Source organism: Myotis daubentonii, chromosome 7 (assembly GCF_963259705.1).
Source record: "Myotis daubentonii chromosome 7, mMyoDau2.1, whole genome shotgun sequence".
Classification (NCBI taxonomy): domain Eukaryota; kingdom Metazoa; phylum Chordata; class Mammalia; order Chiroptera; family Vespertilionidae; genus Myotis; species Myotis daubentonii.
The window spans coordinates 15882408-15904541 of NC_081846.1; the positions used below are offsets into that span (position 1 = coordinate 15882408).

General features: G+C 32.7%; 1 protein-coding gene across 8 annotated transcripts in view; it reads right to left on the reverse strand.

The window, feature by feature from the left end:
- KANSL1L (KAT8 regulatory NSL complex subunit 1 like) overlaps positions 1–22134 on the reverse strand; it is an 82088-nt gene that overhangs the window by 39583 nt on the left and 20371 nt on the right. For 6 of the 8 annotated variants that reach the window (XM_059703007.1, XM_059703005.1, XM_059703004.1 and 3 more), the window contains exons 3-5: positions 21651–21848; positions 17813–17934; positions 5087–5291 (exon numbers count right to left, since the gene is read on the reverse strand). The exons of 1 other annotated variant lie outside the window; for it this stretch is intronic. In XM_059703007.1, coding sequence (XP_059558990.1) covers positions 5087–5291; positions 17813–17934; positions 21651–21848 — 525 coding nt within the window. The remainder of the gene's footprint in view (positions 1–5086; positions 5292–17812; positions 17935–21650; positions 21849–22134) is intronic. One more of the 8 variants, XM_059703008.1, reaches the window with a different exon arrangement.

Sequence of the window (22134 nt, forward strand, 5' to 3'; positions counted from 1 at the left end):
GAAATTGCCCCAAAATTCTTGGATGTGCTGTTCTGTTTTTTGTTGTTGTTTCCCCTTCCATTTTGTCTTTTCATATTAGTTTGTAAAGTTTCTGTTAACCTATCTAAGCTTGCTGATTCTTTCCTCAGCCATGTCCAGTCTACTGATGAGCCCATGAAAGGCATGCTTTATTTAGGTTACAGTGTTCTTGATTCTAGCATTTACTTTTGACTCTTAAGAGTTTCCATCTTTCTGCTTACATTACCATCTGTTCTTGCATGTTTTATACTTTTTCCATTAAAGATTTTAACATATTAATCATAGTTAAGAGAATGCTAACATCCTGGTCATAGTTGAGCCTGGTTCTAATGATTTGTTTCTTCAATAAGTTTTTCCTAGCATGCCTTATAATTTTTTTGTTGAAAGCTATGATGGATCAAGCAATAGGACTGAGACAAATAGACCCTGAGGTGTTATATTAATCTGGCTAACAGTGGGGCTGTTTTTAATGTCTGGTAGGTGCCAGAGGCCTCACATTCCTTTAGTATCCTTGCTTTTGTCTCCCCTGTTGACTTTTGAACTTCTTAAGTACCCCTCCTCCTCAGAGTGTATGCCTTACAGCTGTAACCCACTATTACACTGGAATCCTGTTGGTGTGTGGCTAAGTGTGTGTATGGGGGGTAGGTGGGGGGGGGAGGAAGCATATCTACCACAGCAGCATAATCTAGTATAATCCTATGATTAAATCTCAGTCTTGGAGTGGTCTGTGACCTTAACAACTGTTTATTTTTCACTCCTATTCCAAATCAGTTGAGAAAGAAAGGCTACCGGGGCAGGAGTGGGAGAAATGCTCTTCTTCCAGGAGTAAGGTTCTGATAAAATCTTTTCACCTCAAGAGTAATTAAGCCTTGTTAAGGCCAATTCTCTGGGTTTGTTTCATACAGGTACTTCCTTCCATGTCAGAGCCACTAGGGATCATTCTTAGCTCCTCACTGTGAGAGCTTAGTGGGTTGCCTAGAAGTAAAGCCCATGAAAGTGTGGGGGCTTCCAAAGAGTGTGGTCTCTAGGAGTTTTCACTCTCAAGCTAGTCTGCACTCAGCATCCTGCAATTCATCAAAATTACCATTTTTTTATATGTAATACCTTAATCAATAAAGAAAAAAATAGTGGGAAAAAATTACCATTTAAGTGTTCTACCAATTACTTCAGGGCTACTGTGGCTTCTGCTCCAGTAAGGTAAGAGGACCTTGGCTGTGACTCTCTGAATTTGCTACTCAATTCTCTTATGAGTCTCTAAATTTTAGAGTCTAAAAAGTCCTGCTCATGTCTTTAATAATATGATAATTTGGGGGGGGGGATAATTTATACATTGTTGTTGTAATGAAAGTGATGATCAGGCAACCATATGCTACCTAAGAGCAAAGACTCCCACCGCTCTCCATCACCCTTATATAAGCTTCTTTCAACCAGTGCTCTAGTAGAGTTAAGTGCTATAGAAAATTATCTTAAAATTTTTTTTTTCAATTCTTCCAACAATGCTACATTGCTAGTACCATTCTAGGCACACAGAAGCTAGTTTATTATATAAAATAAATGACTTAGCTATTTTATCCCTTCACATTTCAATGTGTATTTCTTAGAATAAGGATATTTTCTTACAGAAAAGCAAATCACAATGAGGAAATTCAACATTGATACAGTATTTTTATATAATCTACCATCAATAGTCTAGCTTTGTCAATTGTCCTAATAATTTTACCCCTCCAAAAGCATTCTGATTTGGATCATATATTCATTTGGTTATCATGATTTTTTTAGTCTTTCTTTCAATCTCTAACAGTTCCTCAGGCTTCATTGGCTTTCATGGCACTGACATTTTTTAAAGAATACAGGCCAGTTGTCATTTTTAATAGCATATTTCTGGTTTTGGCTTTGTCTGATGTTTCCTCATGATTACATCGAGGTTATGTATCCCTGGCCGGAATAGTACACAGCAATATTGTATCCTTAGTTTTGATCACTCAAGCAAGGTTATCATCTGGATCTCTACCATGTAGTTAAAACCTTGCAAACATCCTGCTCCTCATCAAACCTTTCAATCCTGACCCCTGATTTTTCATCCATTTATGATGCTTGCCCAATCAATCTTTACCATGATTACTGCAATGATTCTCTAATTTCACTGCTCACTCCACATTTATTAATCAGCATTCTACTATATGCTAAAGTCCACCCATTCCCCTTTTTATCTCTCTCTCACTCTCTTTCATTAGTATGGACTAATGGCTCCTATTTTCCCAATACTTCATTACTATCCATAGTTATTTGGATGCTCAAATAGTCCCTAATTTGACCAATGAAAGCCTCCTTAAACTAGCTCCTGGCTTCTTTTGATATACCCCCATCTTTTCTTTTCTTTTCTTTTTTTTTTTTGAGCACTTTGTCTTTTCTGATAACACCTAATGTCTTCTTTTACCCAGCCCCAAAATTAGCCATTTCTCCTGGTTCCTTTCAGTAGGGAATGGTATTGATGCCAGATGTACTCACTGCTATTAGGGTAGTTTGAATCTGGACCTGTCATATCCAATTTGGTAGCTATTATGCACCTGTGGCTATTTAAATCAAAATTTTAAAAACATTAAAAATACAGTTTCTCAGTTGTACTAGCCACATTTCATGTGCTCAATAACAACATGTATTTAATAGCTATTGTATAAGACAGCACCAATATTTATAGAACATTTCCAGCATTACAGAAAGTTCTATTGGACATTACTGTTCTAGACCCCTTCACAAGGCAAATTTAGGCAACACAAGCACATAAACACACATACTCATAAGTTTTCACTCTCCATTACCTTTTAAATATCTTCCTATGTCCCTCTACATTAATTCTTTCTCATATTAAATAATTATTTGTTGAGCATATACTATTGGGTAGTTACTGTTCAAGACCCTTTATATTTAGAAATGTACATCCCTTTTCTCTAAAAAATTAAATGTAATGAGAAGATAAAAATAAAATGATTATAATAAAAAATGTATTATAATAATACAGGATGTTACATCAATATATACCCCATAGTGGGGATGTCAAGAAAGACTTCCTGAGAGAAATTACATTTATTAAGTTTAGAAAGGTAAATAAATATTAACCTAGAAATTTTAGGATAATTTTTGGGTGGGGGCATTTGCTATTCTCCATCAATATTTTTCGTCTCTGTTCCAATTATTCATTTAAAATGCTTTCTTTATCTCCCCCATACCTTGTCAAAATTCTGTTTATCTTTGCCAATCTTTTATGATGCATTTCTTAGTACCTCTGACCAGACAAAGCCCAACCCAAACATATACTGTTTTTACTGATTTCTAGTACACAAAAGATTTGGTTTATTTTTGTTGTTATTAATGTAATGGGTAAGAACATGGTCTTAAAATCAGACTTATTGCTTACTAGCTGTGTGACCTTGGGCAAGCTACTTAATGTCCCTAAAACTCAATTTCTGCATGCAAAGGAGGGATTGATAATAACCCATAGTTAAATGTTTGAGGATTAAATAAAACAACGTATTGAACATTCTTAGCACTGTGACTGGGATATGCAAATTATATGGTCTACTAGTAATAATAATCTTATACTTGTTTCTTTTTTTGCTAGAAGTTTTAAATTTGTTCACATCTTTCTATTCCAATTTTTACATTATCAAGGCACATAAACACACATACGTATTTTAATAACATCTAGCAAATCCCCTAAATTATTAAGATTCTTTCCAGTCCATATAGTATGGCATAGTCACATGTAAAATATTGTTGATAGACAATTCTATTTGTAACTACAAAATTACAAAATCAATTTCAAAAATGTTATTTACCTATTGCTTGCAGCAACTTTAAATAAAAAAACATTAAATATGACTTCATATATAAGATCATTAAATAAAAATATATTCCCACTTGTAAATTCTGAAATAAAACAAATATTTTCAAATTGGTGGAGCATACTAATAATAACTGCTACTAAATAGTAAAAATCAATCTATTAATAAAAACCGATTTGTCAGAATCCACATTACTATTTATAATTGAATCCTATAAAGCCATATTTATAATTGGTTACTTATGAAATAAGCATCTTGATTTTTATACAAATATATTTTAAATACTTAATGTAGTCATAGAAACAATATTAAGTGACAGCATCAAGATGAATTTCTTTCCTTTGACATACTCTTTAAAAATATAATGGGGGAAAAAGCATGTCATATAAGAACTAGAGATAACTTCTTTTGCCCTTCATCACAGTTTGTTTAAGTATGCATTGAGAGATATATCCCTGACATTTTGCTAATAAATGAAAACTATGTTTTTCAAAATAAATGCTGTTAAAAAATATATTTTATAATTTTTAGAAAGAGGATAAGGGAGAGGGAGAGAGAAAGAGCAACATCAATAAGAGTGAGACATCAATTGGCTGCCTCCTAAACACTCCCTACCAGGGATGGAGCCTACAGGCATGTGCCCTGACCAGGAATTGAACCAGCAGCCCTTTGGTGCATGGAATGACGCCCAAGTAACTGAGCCACAATGGCCAAATGTTTTTAATGAAGTATATTTTATTTGTAAAAAGTGTATGTATGGACATAAAAATTGCACTGTTTACAGTCAGTCTAGAAAAAGGAAATGGAATGCTCACCAGGGTTAACAATTACCAAACCTAAACAGAGAGCAATGCCATTTCCTCCAAAATAACTGACAGCTATGAAGATTTTGCTTATTTTTCTTTACTAAGGAAAAAAAATGTGGGTTTTCCTTATTACCCCTACCCATAAAATTTAAAAAATAATCTTGATATGTAATTTTCCTTCAAGTTAGTTTTAGTAGTCAATTTTTAAAAATGGGGATGTGAGAAATTCAGAATACACTGCTGTTTAAAAATTATTAAATTCCACTAATACACTGTCAATACCTATTATGTCACTTATAAACTATATGTTTAAAACTTTCTACATGTAATTATTCTAAATAACCGTGCACAATCCATATCCTTTTGTACATGAAATATATTGATGGTAAAAGAATTCATGTTTCCTAAAGGCAAACTTACCTGCGGAGTCCAATACAAAGTAGGGCTCAATCTGTAGAGTTTTCTTTTGTGGAAACTCTGAAGTGGCCTTGTTCGAGCTGCTGTACTCATGACAGTCAAGGATGGAGATTTCAATCTTGTCCTGTCTTTTCTCCTTTTCTTACTGTGCTTCTGGTTAAGTAACCAGCTACTCGAGGAAGAGAGCTCATCTAAATTCTCTGAAGTACTGAAATGCCATGAAATAATTGGGGAGTGGAGGGAATAAAACAAAACAAACAAACAAACAAACAAAAAAGACAAAGAAAACTAAATGTAAATTGCCTTAATCTATTATGACAGAAGAGTATTAATTTTAGCCAACTTTGTGGTAACAATTGGTGAAAGAATCTATATGAATGGGAAATTACATGTTCAAGTTGTGGAAATAATTTCTATTTCTATTTTCTCCTGCAAAGCAAATATCCCATAGGTTAGAAATGGTCACATGGGTTCTCCAGTACTTCATGTATGTTACATTGGTGTTGTAACTATTTAAATCTAATGATTTTTGCATATGGGTGAAATTACATAGGATTGTAAGTTTAAAATAGGGCTCATCTCATCACTGTATTAGTTGCTCTTAAGCACTACATACAATTACAGTGAATTTTGAAACAAAAATGCAATCCTACTATATTTAGGATTTTCTTAAACTTCTAATGATACAGGAGTCATAATTATAAAATAATGAAACAGATCACACAAAGTACATTTAGAAAGCATATTAATTTTATAATTGTTCTTCAAATTAATTTTTAAACATTGTATTTAAATATTTTAAAGCTCAGAACCGCAGGAGGAAGTTAATGTTTATACCATACAAATTTAACTTCCTTTATATCAGTACATATATATAAAATAATTAAGCTTTTCAGGTACTACAATATACCAATTTCAACCTTACTGACATCGACAGAAGCTATTCAATTTAGTATTCTCAAATCAACAAGTGAATCTGCTATATGTGATATATAAGTTCTAATCAATATCTAAGTTCTAAATGTGCTATTTAGTTCAAATAGAATCAATATTTAATGATAAATATAAGATGTGGTTTCTCTATAGCAATATTACTGGTTTTAAATAAAATTTATGGTTGCTATAAAATATTCTATTAACTTGTTGATAAAACAAGTAATTGAAGAATGAGTGACACAGAAATAAGAAACAAAAAACAAAGGTACCTAAATGGCTTATGTTGGTAAAACCAAAGAAAATAATTAAATATGAATTTAGCAACTATCATACATTCAACAAATACATAATTGATTATGCACTATTGGCCAGGTCAGTATAGGAAAAAGAGCCTATAATAACTATTTCACTTCAAAAATATTAACTTGAGTCTGCAGAAAGCTCTAGTCAATAATGTTTTAAGTCCCAGTTTATAACCACTAACAACTTAGGTCTTAGTTTATAAGACCTAACATAATGCTACTTTCAAATTAACAGGTCCAATATATCCTGATGTTACGTTATGTGAAATACATGTCTTACTATGGAAAATTTTAAGTGCATCACTGCTAAATAAGTTTTCTTTTGAGAAACCATCCATGGGACTGGGCTATCCTGTCAAGGGTAACCAGAAGGCGTAGATGATAGCCTTCTATCAAGTTAAGCACTTGGCAGGGCAGGTGGCTGGCACTGAATTAAGTCAAGGTCAGGAAGAAGAGAGATTTCAGCTGGTAGTTGGTATCAGAGGTGATCAAGTCACAGACCTAGGATCCAGGAAGGTGAGCATAGATCCAACACTAAAAAAGATTGTCCAGCAAGTTAGAAACAACTTTAGGAAGATTATAGTGGATCCTTGAAAGAGCTAAGAGCTCTTATTCTAGGAGCCTGAAGCAGTTAACTAACTCTTCTATTTATAACTCTTTCATTGTTGATGAGCCCTTAGTTTCCCCCTTGTCACAGGAGGCTTAGTCCTAAAGAAGGTGAGCCAGAAATCTCCTCTTTGAATGATAACCTAAGCTTTTGCACTGGCTGGAGGCTCACAAGCTGATTTAAAGAAAAGCTTGTCATTTGTGTCACTAAATGTTGTATTTTCAACTTTTGAAGGTAGCTAACATTATCATAGAAAAAAAGTTTAGTTTTATTCTTTTTCTTAATTTAAGTATGTTCCAAGCTGCTGACAATTCATCCTTAGATGACACTAACACTTTTTAACTACTAAGGATCCTTGTAAAGTGTCATCAAAAGTTACCATTCTCGACCTATACATTGAAAACTACAAAACATTATTAAAAGAAGTCAAAGAAGACACAAAGAAATGGAAAGATATCCTGTCTTCATCTTTTGAAAGAATCAACATAGTTTAAAATGGTCCTATTACCTAAAGCAATATACAGGTTTAGGGGAACCCCATCAAAATCCCAAAGGCATTTTTAAAAGAAGCAGAACCAAAAAATCATCAGATTTCTATGGAACCACAAAAGACCCTGAATGGCAAAAGCAACCTTGAGAAAAAAAAATTTAAAAAGAACAAAGCTGGAGTATCATACTGGAAGTATTGTTAAATTATATCACAAAATGACAATAAGCAAAACACATGGTATTGACAGAAAAACAGGAACACAGAACAATGGAACAGAATTGAGACTAGAAATAAACTCACATGTATATGTATGTGTGTGTGTGTGTGTGTGTGTGTGTGTATGCAAATATATAAATGGGCAAATAATTTTTGACAAAGGAACCAAAAACATACTATAGAGAAAAGAAAGCCTCTTCAATAAATGGTGCTGGGAAAATTGGAAAGCCACATGCAAAAGAATGAAACTAGATTGCTATCTGTCATCATATATTAAAATGAACTTGAAATGGATTAATGACCTAAATATAAGACTTGAAACAATAATCTACAAAGAAGAAAATATAGTGCTAAACTTATGGACCTTGGTCTTAGAGAAGATGTTATGAATTTAGACCTCAAATGCAAGGGAAGTAAAAGCAAAAGTAAATTAATGGGACTATATCAAACTTAAAAGCTTCTGCATAGCAAAAGAAACTACCAACAAAATAAAAAGGCAATTAACTGAATGGGAGAAAATATTTGCAAACAATACCTCCAATAAGTGGATGATATCCAAATATATATAAAGAACTCATATAACTCAACACCAAAAAACCCCAAACAATCCAATTAAAAAATGGGCAGAAGACCTGAACACTTTTCCCAAGAAGACATATAAATGGCCAACCAATTTATAAAAAGATGCTCAACATTAAAAATAAGCATTTTTGCATGTGTTACATACTTCTATACACATAATTTTTTAATAGTTACATGACATTCCGTCCCGTGGTTATATAACATTCCCTATATACATTTATTTAAACATTCCCTATAGCATTGGGTTTTAGACTTATATTAATAGAGGTAAAAAGAAGAAAGCAATTTTTTTCCTACTGCCATTACTTTAAAAATACAGCAGGGGATGTTTTGTTTTCTTACTGATGTTCTGTACATCTCTAATACAATCACTAATGTCATTCATATGCACCTAAAATTATGTTGAAAATTTCAACCTGGAATGGCCTGCTAACAAATGATGTTTTCTCATAAGTGAGAAGTGACTATAAAATAGTATGAGGGTAAAAGAATTACTTTATATGTGATTAGTTTGCCAGTTTAACTGCAGTTTTTCAATTAGGATATCCAATTAGAAAGAATGGCTGCATTTCGTGCGGTAATTGCCATTAGTGGAAATAAATAGCATGGCAGTGATTCACTAAAATTTAATTTCATATCATATTCTGGGACTCATTAAAGCAAAACAAACAGCAGCAGCAACAATAAAAATCTAGACATTATTTCAAGCAGAAATTCACTTTCTCTGAGATAATACCCCACAGGGTAAACAAGGATCCATTTACAACATTTTATTTTCATTTTAGAGTCTGAGATCTAAAAACCAATAACTATCTCTATGATAGTAAAATGTAATGCTTCATTTGTATGAAGACTCAATATTTTCAGTTGCTCTGCTCCTGGTGACTCATCTCAGACCCTGCTGCCAAGATTAACAAAGCCAAAAACAACAATTCTGACTCTGGCAGATACTGCCGCTAAATGAGAAATGGGGGCTGGGAATCAATGACTAACAAGTGGACAAACAGGTGCCCTGGAAAATAATTAACCAAGAGAATTTGCTGTAGCGATTGTGAGAAAGCATCATTAAAATACTTAAAAACTGACCTTAAATACTTTTTAAAATTATGTTATACAGGCAGTTCTATGTGGTTCACTAAAAAAATATACAGAATAGGTGGCTAAACTTTAAAAATTCACAGTTTAAATTTCTTCTAACCTACTTATAAATAAAAACCACAACAAAATGTCATATAAAGCTAGGATATACATATATTTATTAAAAGATCTGCACTTATAAGAGTATTTATCTGGCAATCCAAGTATACAGAATACAGCTGAAATAGCAAAAGTCTGTTAAATAAACTAAAAAGATCTCAGTAAGCTCGTGCATGAAAGCTCACTCCTGTTGTTGTGCTGAGGCCTTCTCTCTTACTAGAGAATGTCTCTTACTACAGTACAGATGCATCTACCATTTTGGTCATCTGACTTTCTACTCCAGAGTAAAATTAGATGAGAGGAAGCAGGACTGCAGGAAACAGCCCTGAGAGCAACAACTAAAATGTGGAAAAAGAAAGAAATACGGAATGCTTATTACCTGCAAAAAATCTTGAAAGACATTTCATTCATTCAACAAATATGTATTCATGCTCATGATGTGACTCTTACTGCTAGGAAAATAGCAGGTAGTAAGACAAATACACAAAAAAGTCCTACTCTTATGGGGTTTACTTTTTCATCCAGGAAGACAGATAATAAACAAGTTTAATAAATAAAATATCACACTTATTTAACTTGATCCTCATAAGGAGCCAGGATGCAGACTGTTCTCATTTCAACTGTGACTTATAAAGTTGCCTAAAATCACAATGCTACCAAGAGGCAGAACTGGGATTAATCTCAGAACTGATTCCAAAGTGATATTCTTAATAGTGCATTTTCCTCATAGCACTTTATCAGGCTATAAAATTACATTTATTTGTGCAATTATTCGGTTGATACCATTTTCTCCTACAAACTACACTCTATTCCACGAGGACAGAGACCACATTTTTTTGTTCAACATCGCAAAAATGGTATATATATCTGCTGTGCCCAATCCAATGCCTGATGCACTGAAGTTGCTCAGTAGGTATTTGTTAACTATTAAGTGAATTATTTTACAGATATACAACTATTAATATTAATAGCCCCTGAGGATGTGGTCATAGTAATGCCTGAGTTACCAAAAAATGGAATTAGTTCAGTATCATCCAAGAAAGGCAAAGTGTAATAAATTTTATTAAAACAATTCTTCCCAAATGGTTTATTTTAAAGTTTTTGGCACCTGGGTAGAATCATCATTCCTCCTACTGTCTTAGGTACCTTTTTCCATAATACCTTCTAGGTTACTAACACATGTTGGGTAATTTCTATTTACTAAATCTCTTGAGTTAAGCTAACATAAAATTATTATGCCCAAAACAAAGCATAATAGTGGTGTTACAAAAAAATATACATTTTAGACTGTATTGAAACTTTTATGTTTTTATTTTTCATGTGTTTGAAAAAAAGGGAATTCCTCAAAAATAAACATTTACTTGAAGAATATTAGCACTAGAAGCTATTTTAGAAAATATTTGTGTCCCAGTAAATTTAAAGATAAAGAAGTGAGATGTAAAGAAATGAATGACTTGCCCAAGGTCACAAAATGTCTAAAACAAAAAGAATATGTAAAATGTGTATACTCCCATAACCACCAGTTACCCTAAAGCTACTAAATTATTTTAAAAAACACTATATTTGAATAAGAATAAACAAACATTAAAACTTGGGGGGGTGGGGTGAGGAGTAAGAGATTAAATACCCCAAGATGGTTTTTCCAGAAGGTATGTTTTAGGTAATATGAGAATAAAACCTAACAGTGTAAGTTACAGTATCCCATACAAGCTAAGCAGACCAAAGGATAGCAACTTTATATCTTCCCAAGAGATGTGACTCCCAATACTTGTATAATGAATGTCTTCAGTAATAGCTGGCCTATAAATCTTTATAGGACCCCAAATCTTTATCCTAACTCAAGCCACTTTGAAGCACTTTTTTAAAAAAGTAACTATAGTTCTAAATCAATGACTAGTATGCTGCCTAAGGAAAGAACAGATTGTATCTACAATTATTACATACATTAATTATGTCATTATGTAAAAATATCAATGGCTAATACTATTAAGCTGTTTCTTCTGTACCAAGCACTGTTCTAAGATATATATATTATCTCATTTACTTCTCACAGAACCATATACTGTATGTTTACTGTATGATAATCGTATCTGCAAGACATACCTTTAACTCTTAGTGATCTGTTGAGTAATAAACAATATTTTAATAGATCTAACATGTACCTTTTAAAATAATATGACTGTAGAAACTGGGTTAGAGTGAGACTAAATGACTGTTAAATGTTGGTTAAGACTTTATAAAACCTTTGGAACAAAGAGACTATAAATATTTAGATACCACAAGACTTTAAGAACACATAAGCAAATATATATTTATCATAATAAATTACTACATTTCCTGTTACTTTTATTTTTTTAACATTTTTATTGATTTCATGGAGGAAGGGAGAGGCAGAGAGAGATAGAAATATCAATGATGACAGAGAATCATCAATTGCCTGCCTCCTGCACACCCTACACTGGGAATCGAGCCCGTAACCCGGGCATGTGCCCTTGACTGGAATCGAACCTGGGACCCCTCAGTACGAAGGCCAACACTCTATCCACTGAGCCAAACTGGCAAGGACTCCTATTACTTTTAAATATAACTTTTGTCTATATCTACAAACATTCTGCAACTTCCTAATTTTAACAATATGATCACAGGATTAGCATGAATAATGTCATTTAAATGTATTTTCAAAATTATGATGACCATTGTATTTTCTAGTTATCCTTTTTTTAAAAATTGATTTTCAAAGAGAGAGGAAGGGAGAGGGATAGAGATGAAAACATCAATAGAGGAACATCACTGATCAGCTGTCTCCTGGACATCCTCTACTGGGGATTGGGCCCACAATCAGGGCATGTGCCCTGACCAGGAATCGAACCGTGACCTCTTGGTTCCTGGTTTGACACTCAACCACTCAGCAACACTGGCTGGGCTCTAGTTATTCTTTTGGAAGTATATGACTTATACCCTCATTTTCTTAACTTTTTATTGTGAAATATAAGGTACCTATAGGTAAGTGCATAAAACATTTATTTTATGTTTAACTTGTAAATATGAAGCATCACCTACTTGTCTACTCTGTAATAAACACTACTCAGGTCAAGAAATGAAATATTATCAGCACTTAAGAAGCCTCACCCCCCATATGGACCTCATCAAAAGTTAAATTCATACTTTTACCAGCCTCCTGAATAATTCAAGGACCTGAGAACAATTTATATTTACCTTCCTCCTGACCCATATGCTATTGTTACTATAGACTTTTTAAAAAACTCGATTAGACATATTTTACTATTTGCTTACATACACCCACCCAGTTATTTACATTTTATTTGTTCTTTCAGCTCAATGACCTATAGAGGATCATCACTTCTATGGCCTGAAGCACATCCTTTATCGTTATCAATTAACAATAACTAGAATCTACTAGTGACAAACTCAGTTTTAATTTATCTGAAAACATTTGTACTTCACACTCAGACTTCAAGGATGTTTTCTCTAGATAAAGATTTTCTAGGTAAACAGTTATTTTCATTCAACACATGGAAGATACCATTCCACTCTGACTCCAATTATTACTCTTGAGAAGTCAGCTGTCAGTTGAATCGTGGCTTTAATCAAGGCATTGTCTTTCTCCTCCAAGACCTCCACTGTTGCTTTTAGATGTTCCCTGGGTCTTTCTTCTTCTTTTTTTCTTTCTCTCAGATTTTCTCTATATTTTTAGGGGTAGATTTCTTATTTGTCCTGGCTTCCTGAATTTGGTGTCTTTCATTAAATCAGGTAATTTTTCAGCCAGTACCTATTTAAATATTGCTCCTGCTTCATTCTCTATATCATCTTCCAGGTCTCAAATTAAGTCTCATATTAGACCTGCTCAATGCAGTCTCCACAATTTTTAAATAACTCTGTGCTTTCCATTGTTTTGTCTCTTTTCCTACATTCTGGAATTTGTCTTCTAATCTATCTTCATTAAACATTCTCTCTTCAATGTGTCATTGCTACAAACTTACTTAGTTTTTAATTTCAATATTTTTTAGACATTTTATTTGGACCTTTTTCAAATGTGCTATGTCACTTTTATAGTTTCTTTCCTGCAGATATTTTCAAGTTTATCGTTTATTTCTAAAATCAGTACAAGCACTGTTTTTTAAATAATCAGTTTGATCATTCTAAAATCTGAAAACTTTATGAACTCTTTTTGCTGTTGTTTACTCTTTATTCTCACTCTTATTGCTGTCTCCTCAGATGCTTGATTATGTTTGACTGTGTACTAATCATTGACCTTGAAAAATTAATCCTGAGAACTTCCTGTGGCTAAGAAAGAAGGTGCCTTCCTCCAGAGAGAATATGCATTTGCCTGTCATCTATCTTATAGTATTAACCATTCCAGAACCATTTTAAACTAGAGATTCCTTAGATGACTCATTGATGAAAATTCCATGTGAAAGTCCCTACCATAGTCAGACCATCTCAAAATATATATATGCTTTTTTCTTTTATCTTCTGCTCTGCTCAGCACCAAGGCAAATCTACCAAATGGTACCCAAGCAGTGGAAAAGGGGAAACAGTTTACCTTCTGATTACATTTACTGTAAGGATATAACTCCTGGAGGAGGGTTGTCCTAGCTCCTCTTCCTACCATATACAAGGCCATGGCTTTCTCTTCCTCTCACCCTACAAACTATTAAAACTTCATTTGATTTTTCTGGATTTAGCTTTGATATTTCTCTCTCTCTCTCTCTCTCTCTCTCTCTCTCTCTCTCTCTCTCTCTCTCTCTCTCATTCTCTCTCTCTTTCCACACAGAGCCAACAAAACCTCAACTAAATTTTGTCAGAATTTGGCCTCAGAGAAAATTTGATTGCTGTGCTTTACTTAGTTTTCTGGGTGCTTGTTTTTTTCTTAGTTTGTGGCTTAGAAATATCATTAAAAACATTCACTAATTTCCCATTTTCAAAATAAACAATAAAATACTTTTATGTAATCCAGCAATTCTACTTTTGGGTATATATCCAAAACATTAAAAGCAGGGATTCATACAAGTGTTTGTATACCCATGTTCATATTCATAGCAGCATTATCAGCAATAGCCAAAAGGTAGAAGCAACCTGAATGTTCATGCAAGGATCAATGAAAAAATGAAACATGGTCTAAACATAAAATAGCCTATTATTCAACCTTAAGAAAAGAAGAGAATGTTGTTGACACATGCTACAATATGCATTAACCTTGACAACATTATACTAAGTGAAATAAGCCAGTCACAAAAGGACAAATACTGTATGATTTCACTTACATGAGGTACCTAGAGTAGTCAAATTCATAGAGACACAAAGTAGAATGGTGGTTGCCAAGGACTGGAAAGAAGGAAGAATGGGAAGTTATTGTTTAATGGGTGTTTCAGTTTAGGAAGATGAAAAAGTTTCTGGAGATGAATGATGGCGATTGCTGTGCAACAATATGAATGTACTTACTGCCACTAAATTTAAAAGTGGTTACAATGGTAAATGTTATATCATATACATTTTACCAGAAGTTTTAAAATTCTTATTCAAATGATGAATTTTCTTACCTTCACATTTACTTATATACATAAAATGAAGTGTTTATATGCTTAATAGGGACATCTTCAGAAAGCACTTTGTGTCAAGTCTGAATAACATTAAACAGACGAAGCCTTTACTCTTGAAAATCTTTGAATAAGAAAGATGCTGACTTCATATATAATTATATGTAAAGAAAACAATAACAACATATTGGAAAAATAGCAAGATATAAGAAATAAAACTACGCCTCAATTTGACATTAGTCACAGGGTCAAAAGGCTCATAAATACATAAATTACACATTGCTTCAATACAGATACCTTTAAATAAAGCTTTTTCATAAGTTACTATATGACTATAACCTTTCATTAATTTTCAAAACTACTGTAATATCCTCAAATGAGAATAATGTAAAATAATCCGTTAAATTCGTAGAATATCACTACTAAGCATTTATTTTATAAAAAGGTGAATTAGAGGATACAATTTTAAATTCTTAACTAGTTTTACCAATATCAATTAAGTACTTTTTAAAATATTGTTAAGGGGTTTAAAAAACACACACCTAGAAATCACATAATATCCTTTTCCAGGGATGGGCTGCTCATGCTACAATAAGAGGGGGAGGACCAAAAGAAGGAGCAATGTCTTATTTGTTAATGTCTATCCATATCTTTACCTAACTCCTCCAACTCCATTTCCCACTCTTAATTTGGCTATAATCACTTTATGGATAACTGCATCTACACCCATCTTAATCTCTTTCACGCCACTCTTAGAACAGGTCCCTCCATCATAAGTTGGTGATATGTAGTTCTACATTCCCCATCTTTAGCTCTTTCCCTTCCTTTTATTTTAATAAAGTTACATTTCTTCCACCTTTAAAGAAAAATACCTTACTTGACCTTGTACATCTAATTTATAACGGAGTAAACTACGATACATTTCAGGACATTTCTTTGGCATCTAACACAACTACCACATAGTCTCAAAATTTACCACTTTTCATTTAGAGTCATTACTTTCTTATCTGCAATATATTCCAGTTTCTATGTTGGTTTTATGGAATATATTTTATGGCAGATATTGTCATGTAGAATTTTTACAGAAACTTTAATGAGACCAGGAGTATTTCCCAAATCTTTTGCTTCACACAGCAGTTTGCTGGTTATCTGGCAGCAAAGCATTTAAAATTTGCTCACTTTCTCTTTGATGAAAAGTAGCTATATTAAATTTTCTAGCAAATGTTAGAGAATAAAACAATCTTTCTTTGAAGGGAAATTTATCATTTTGATTAAAAATGTGAAAACAAATGCTTTTTGAAAGAAATTTGTTATATAGAAAGTATTCTGAAAAAAGTGTTGATTGTTGCCAAAATTAATAAATTAGTAAAATTAAGAAGATTAATTAAAACACATATCAGCATACTTCAAAGAGGTAGAAAACAAATTTTTATCTACTTTTAAATGTATCAAACAAAGAATTTTAGTAAGTTTGAACCTGTTACAAACTTTCAAAAATAAACCTTCCAAATACTTTACAGGAACAACTATTTGATAGCAGGAAAAATGGCAATTACTGCCTGGTTTCAACAAGAACCTTTGAACTATTAGACAGGATTGAAAAAGTAAGATTTAGTAAACACAGCCAATGTTACATTTCTTTCATTTGGATGTATGTACCTTTACTAGGTATCTTTTTCAACTATGACAGCTATTAAAAATCAATAGGCAAACAACTGCATGTAATTCCATTATCATTATATGATATTTTAAAAAATTACACAGTTCACTACAAGCTCTTTAAAAGTAGTGACTTCGTCTTCTTCATCTTTGTATCCCTAGGACTTTGACTATATGGCATACACCAAATAGTTATACAATAAATACTCTGTGAATGAATGACCAAATATTCAGGCAAGTACACTAAAATGAAAATATATACACACACTCACACACATACCTAATTATGCATGTAATACCTAGTTAGGTAAACAAAATATTACCTAAAATGGGTAGCCTAAAATCACAATGCACAAACATCAATTTGATGGTGTTAATGGCTCAACTCGTAATTATAATTTCTTAATTAAGATATGTTCTCATAAATAAATATATCAGAGTTGTCTATATCCAACTATCTCATTAAGAATACGATGGCTACTTAGCATAATTTTCACAATCTTATAAATTTTCCTTTCAAGCTATATTTAACATTTTTAATAATAAATCACATAATTACATACACACTTAGTCCTCTATAGTACATTACAATTTTATTGGAGAAAAATTAGATGCAGCCACAAAATTATATTCTATTAACATCTTTAATTCTAATTGCATGTCTGAAAGGAAAAACTCAGAGAAAGGCAAGCAAAATAAAAGAGAACAAGTGCTGTTCCCAAAAAAGGATTAGGATTCTATATATATATATATATATATATATATATATATATATATATATATATATATATATATATATATATATTTTAGATTTAACATAATAAATTGCTAATTATTTAATGATTATAGGATCATATTAATTATATCCAGAAAAAATTTACCTTATAACACCAAGACACAAAATGACTGAAAATGTATTAAACAAAACAGTAATCTGTAGCAAACAGTAAAACTGTTTTTCTTTTTTTACAAATATCATAAAACTTCCTGAAAAGCTGTCTCCATTATTCTCAGGCTTGTAGTTACCCTACCTATATAAGTTTGATGTTGTCCAGAAACGTACCCATGGTCTATTCATTGAACTCTCATAGTGCTTAAGTAAGGAAAAAAAGCAGCTGAAATACTTAAAAATTAAACAAGCGAAGCCAAACTTAGAAGCAAAATGATCTTGTTGTTACTTACCTCCTGGAAATGCCATTAGCCAGACATTTATGGCTACAGGACTTGGAGGGGAGGGGTGATGAAGTTGGAGACATGTTGAGAGGGGCTATCAAACTGTTGATGATCTCAGTCAACTGTGCACTCTGCAAGAAAACAGTCAACTGCTAAGCAAGAAGTGAGTTAAATCTCAGGTCTTCTGTGTCTATTAAATGCTTAACTTCTCATGAAACAAGTATATGTTTTTAGTAAATATAGGGACAGGCAAAAGTAGATTTACAGTTGTGAGTATACAAAAGTTTATTCTTGTATTATTATTTATAATTGTTATATTATTTTCTATAGAATCGACTGTAAACCTACTTTTGCCCATCCCTACTACATGTATTTTAAACTACAAAAATGATTAGTCCACTACTGAAACTGTATTTCATATAAGTAAATTTACATTTTAAAGTACTACTCCTTTTTCATGTCCTTTTTTGTTACAGTTTCTTTATCTACTTATCCTATCTTCTAAAACATTTGAATTCAGGTAATAGAATCTATATAATAGTTTGAGCTAGCCAAATTAATAACAATCATAGCTGTGATTTATTAAATGTGTAGTATGTGCCAGACACTATACTAGGCACAAGAATATTTCTAATCATTACAACTAACCTATAAAGTAGATATGATTTTACTACATATAACATCAATTACAAATGAAGAAATTCAAACAAATTCCTCATCTGTAATTGATGTTATATGTAGTAAAATAGTTTAAGCTGCTTGACCAACGATTATAAAGTTGGTAAGAAATGAAGCTGTGATTCAAATTCAGGTTTTAATTTCATGCCACAACCGCTTCTTAATATTTTTCCTAATTAAAAAATATCATTTTGGGGGTATCAAAATTTTTATTGCTCCTCATCTGAAACTTAAATATATGTAATATATTTATAATGTGTAATAAATATTAAATCATTCTCAAAACAATAATCTAAAACAATTAGAATAAACTTAGACCACATCACTGGGAATAGTACATTTCTATAAAAGAATGGCAACTATTTTCATTACATATGTAATGTGTTCATTATAGAAAAAAAGAAAGTACAGATAGATTTACTAGGAATAGAAAATCACCTGTAATCATATTTCACAGAGAAAATCATTGCAATATCTATCTATCTATCTATCTATCTATCTATACATCTACATTAAATTTTTTGAGCATACATGAGCATTTGTATATATAAATACAACATGTGTACACACACACCTTTTTAATTAATCATGCCACATCAATTTTCTAAGACCTGTTTTCTGACTTAACATCATGTGACTACATTTTAAAAAATACATTGACCTATTGCCGGGAGCCGGTCCATGCTTGCTGTTTCAAGGGACCTGGCATATATGGCATACTGTTCTTAAAATGTTTGCTCACCTTCTTGGCACTATGTGTTTTAACCAAGGTCTCTGAGAAAGGTTGTTTCCCCAGGTAGGGATTTTCCCCTGAAGTTAGGGAGGGAATAAAACCTCTTAACTAAGTGCCAGGTGGGTAATTAATCACTTTAACTACGAACAATCATGCTTAAGCTACATCATCTTTACTCCCTGGATTGGAGATAAGAAACGCCCTAACCTTTGGAATAGAGATTGATAGGATTGGAATCAACTGGTATAAATACAGATGTAACAAGACAGAACTTAGAAGACAGAACCTACACAGAACCTAGAGACAGAAGAACTTCGCTGGAGAGAACATGGCAAAAGATCCTGGACAGAAACTGGCAACAGAACCTAGAGACAGAACCTAGCGAGAGAACATGGCAAAAGATCCTGGACTGAACCTGACTATAGAACATGGCAAGAGAACCTGACTAGAACCTGGTGACTGAACCTGGCTGGAGAACCTGGACAGAACCTGGCTGGAGATCCTAACCAGAACTTCGCTGGAGATCCAGACCAGAACTTCACTGGAGATCCAGACCAGAACTTGGCTGGAGATCCTGGCTAGAGATCCTGGCTAGGCTGCTGATCAACTGAACGCTATCTCTGTGTCATTCCTTCTTCGCCAACTCCGTCCACACCTTTGGGGACTCCTGGACCTGCTGGGGTTGGACCCCAGCAACCTATTTTATCATTTTATTAATTATAAGATATGCTATTATAAAATAAAGGGATATATGACATTATTTTGAAACTTCATTTGTATGAAACTAATAATGTGCTGTTAGAAATAATGAGACTAAAGAATATGATAAAACTAAATCTAAAATTTTAATTCAAAAATCTTTTATAAAAAAAACTGAAATGTTTTCACCATTTAATTTCTTAATAAATAATACATACCTAATGCCTTTATTTTAAAAATTATTATTCTTTTTAAAGCTCATTTTCAAAATCACCAATACAGAGATTCTTTATCCAGTGATCAAGAATTTACAAATTTATTCATGAAAATAAATGTATAGAGTATCTATTTTCCAGTCTGAAACACTGATATACTCTTCTCTTTATCCACCTCCAAAAATATCATCTAAAATACTGTAAGCCATTGGAAGTCATTGGTCAGGTATGTCTGTTAATTGGCCTAGAGAACAACATTACAACCAACCCCTAGTTTTTACTCTAACAACCATCCCACTTCAGCCAATAAAATCTCATATGCCTGAGTCCATATTTGGGATAGTAAAAATTTATTAGGAACTTACTCGACTTTCTATTTACAATCATTTTTATTAAAGAATCCATATTCCAATTTTACCTTTCACTAAAAATCTCTATCAATATATTATTCAAATAACCATTCAGATCTATTAGGTGGTACCAGTGTTCTGTCCCTGTGAAAAAAGTCCAATGATAAGCAATTTTGTTTAAATAAAGATTTTCCAACTGAGTGTAAATGAGTGGTCATCCTAAGGCTATGTACTAGGTCAATACCTTATATTGTACCTTATATTTATTTTATACCTTATATCAGGGGTGGGCAACCCCTGGCACGCGTGCCAAACATGGCATGCAGTAACTTTTGCTGGTACGCGAAACCCTCTCTTATAATCTTCCATTTACAATTTTTTTCTTAATATCAACTTTATTTTTCAGATAAATTCAGTGTAGGTGCATCTTAGATACAGAAATAATTTTACATAACAAGTTATCTTAAAGACCATAGACATGGATTGACAAGAGAGGGGAAGAGCAATTTCTATGCCTCTGCCTTAACTCTCCCTGCCTTCCTAGATCTGACTAGTGTTTTGGTTTCATCCACTTACGCTTGTGAATCTTTGTTCTCAGTGATGAATTTTGTTAAGTCTCGTAATAGGAGTAGCCTGACGGATGAAAGTAGTAGCTTGTGCATATCTCTGAAGGTCACAAAATATAAACCTGATGTAAAAACTCTGTCATCAGTGATGCAGAAGCAAAAGTCCCACTGATAATATCAAACGGAGTCATAAAGTTTTCTGTCGGACTATCAGTGTACATGTATACATTAAAAAATAAATGTATTTTTCATCATCATATACTGTGTTTTTGTCACTCAAATGAATTTTATTATTTCTTCAAGGTTCTTCACATACACCTTAAGAGATATCAAGTAGGCGTAACATGTTCTCAAAAAATTAGGGTTGGCATGCAGAAGAATTTTGAGTCAGAGATTTTGCTGGTTTTGGCACGCACTCACAAAAAGGTTGCCCATCCCTGCCTTATATTTAAATAACTATAATTACATCAATATTATAATAAAGGCTAGTCATATACTAAGTATTTTCATTTTACTAAATGTCAGATTGCCAACTTTAATAACCCATATCCCAAGAAGACACATTTATTTTCATGTCACTCACGCTGTACTCTTCTCATTACTTACCTGTTTTTCTATATTGCGAAGAAGCAGTGTAGGGCTACTTGGTGACATTTCAAAATCTTGTTCTGGTAAAGGATCTTGACTCTCTTGGGGAATCTGAGGATTCCCTGTTATATTTAATGCAGTTGCTTGGTCTGCAAATTGCATTTGCTTTTTCAAATTGTCTTTTGGAAGTTGACATTCTTCTAGGATCACTAGCCCCTAGTCAAACATCAATTAAAGAGTTTAAATGAAAACAAAATTGACTGTTAAATTAACCTTAATGTTATAATACACTTGAAACCATGCTTCTTATTACCCCTTGGAAATCAGAAAATACACACTTGGTAGTTTCACTCTAAAAAAATTGGCTGATTTAAAACATGTGTAGCTAAAATAACATGTACATCTGATGGAGCAGGCTTTATAAAATATTGTCATAAATTATAGGCATCCTTTTTTTTTGGTCTTCTATTGGTTTTAGTTATTAACATTAAAAGCATGACAC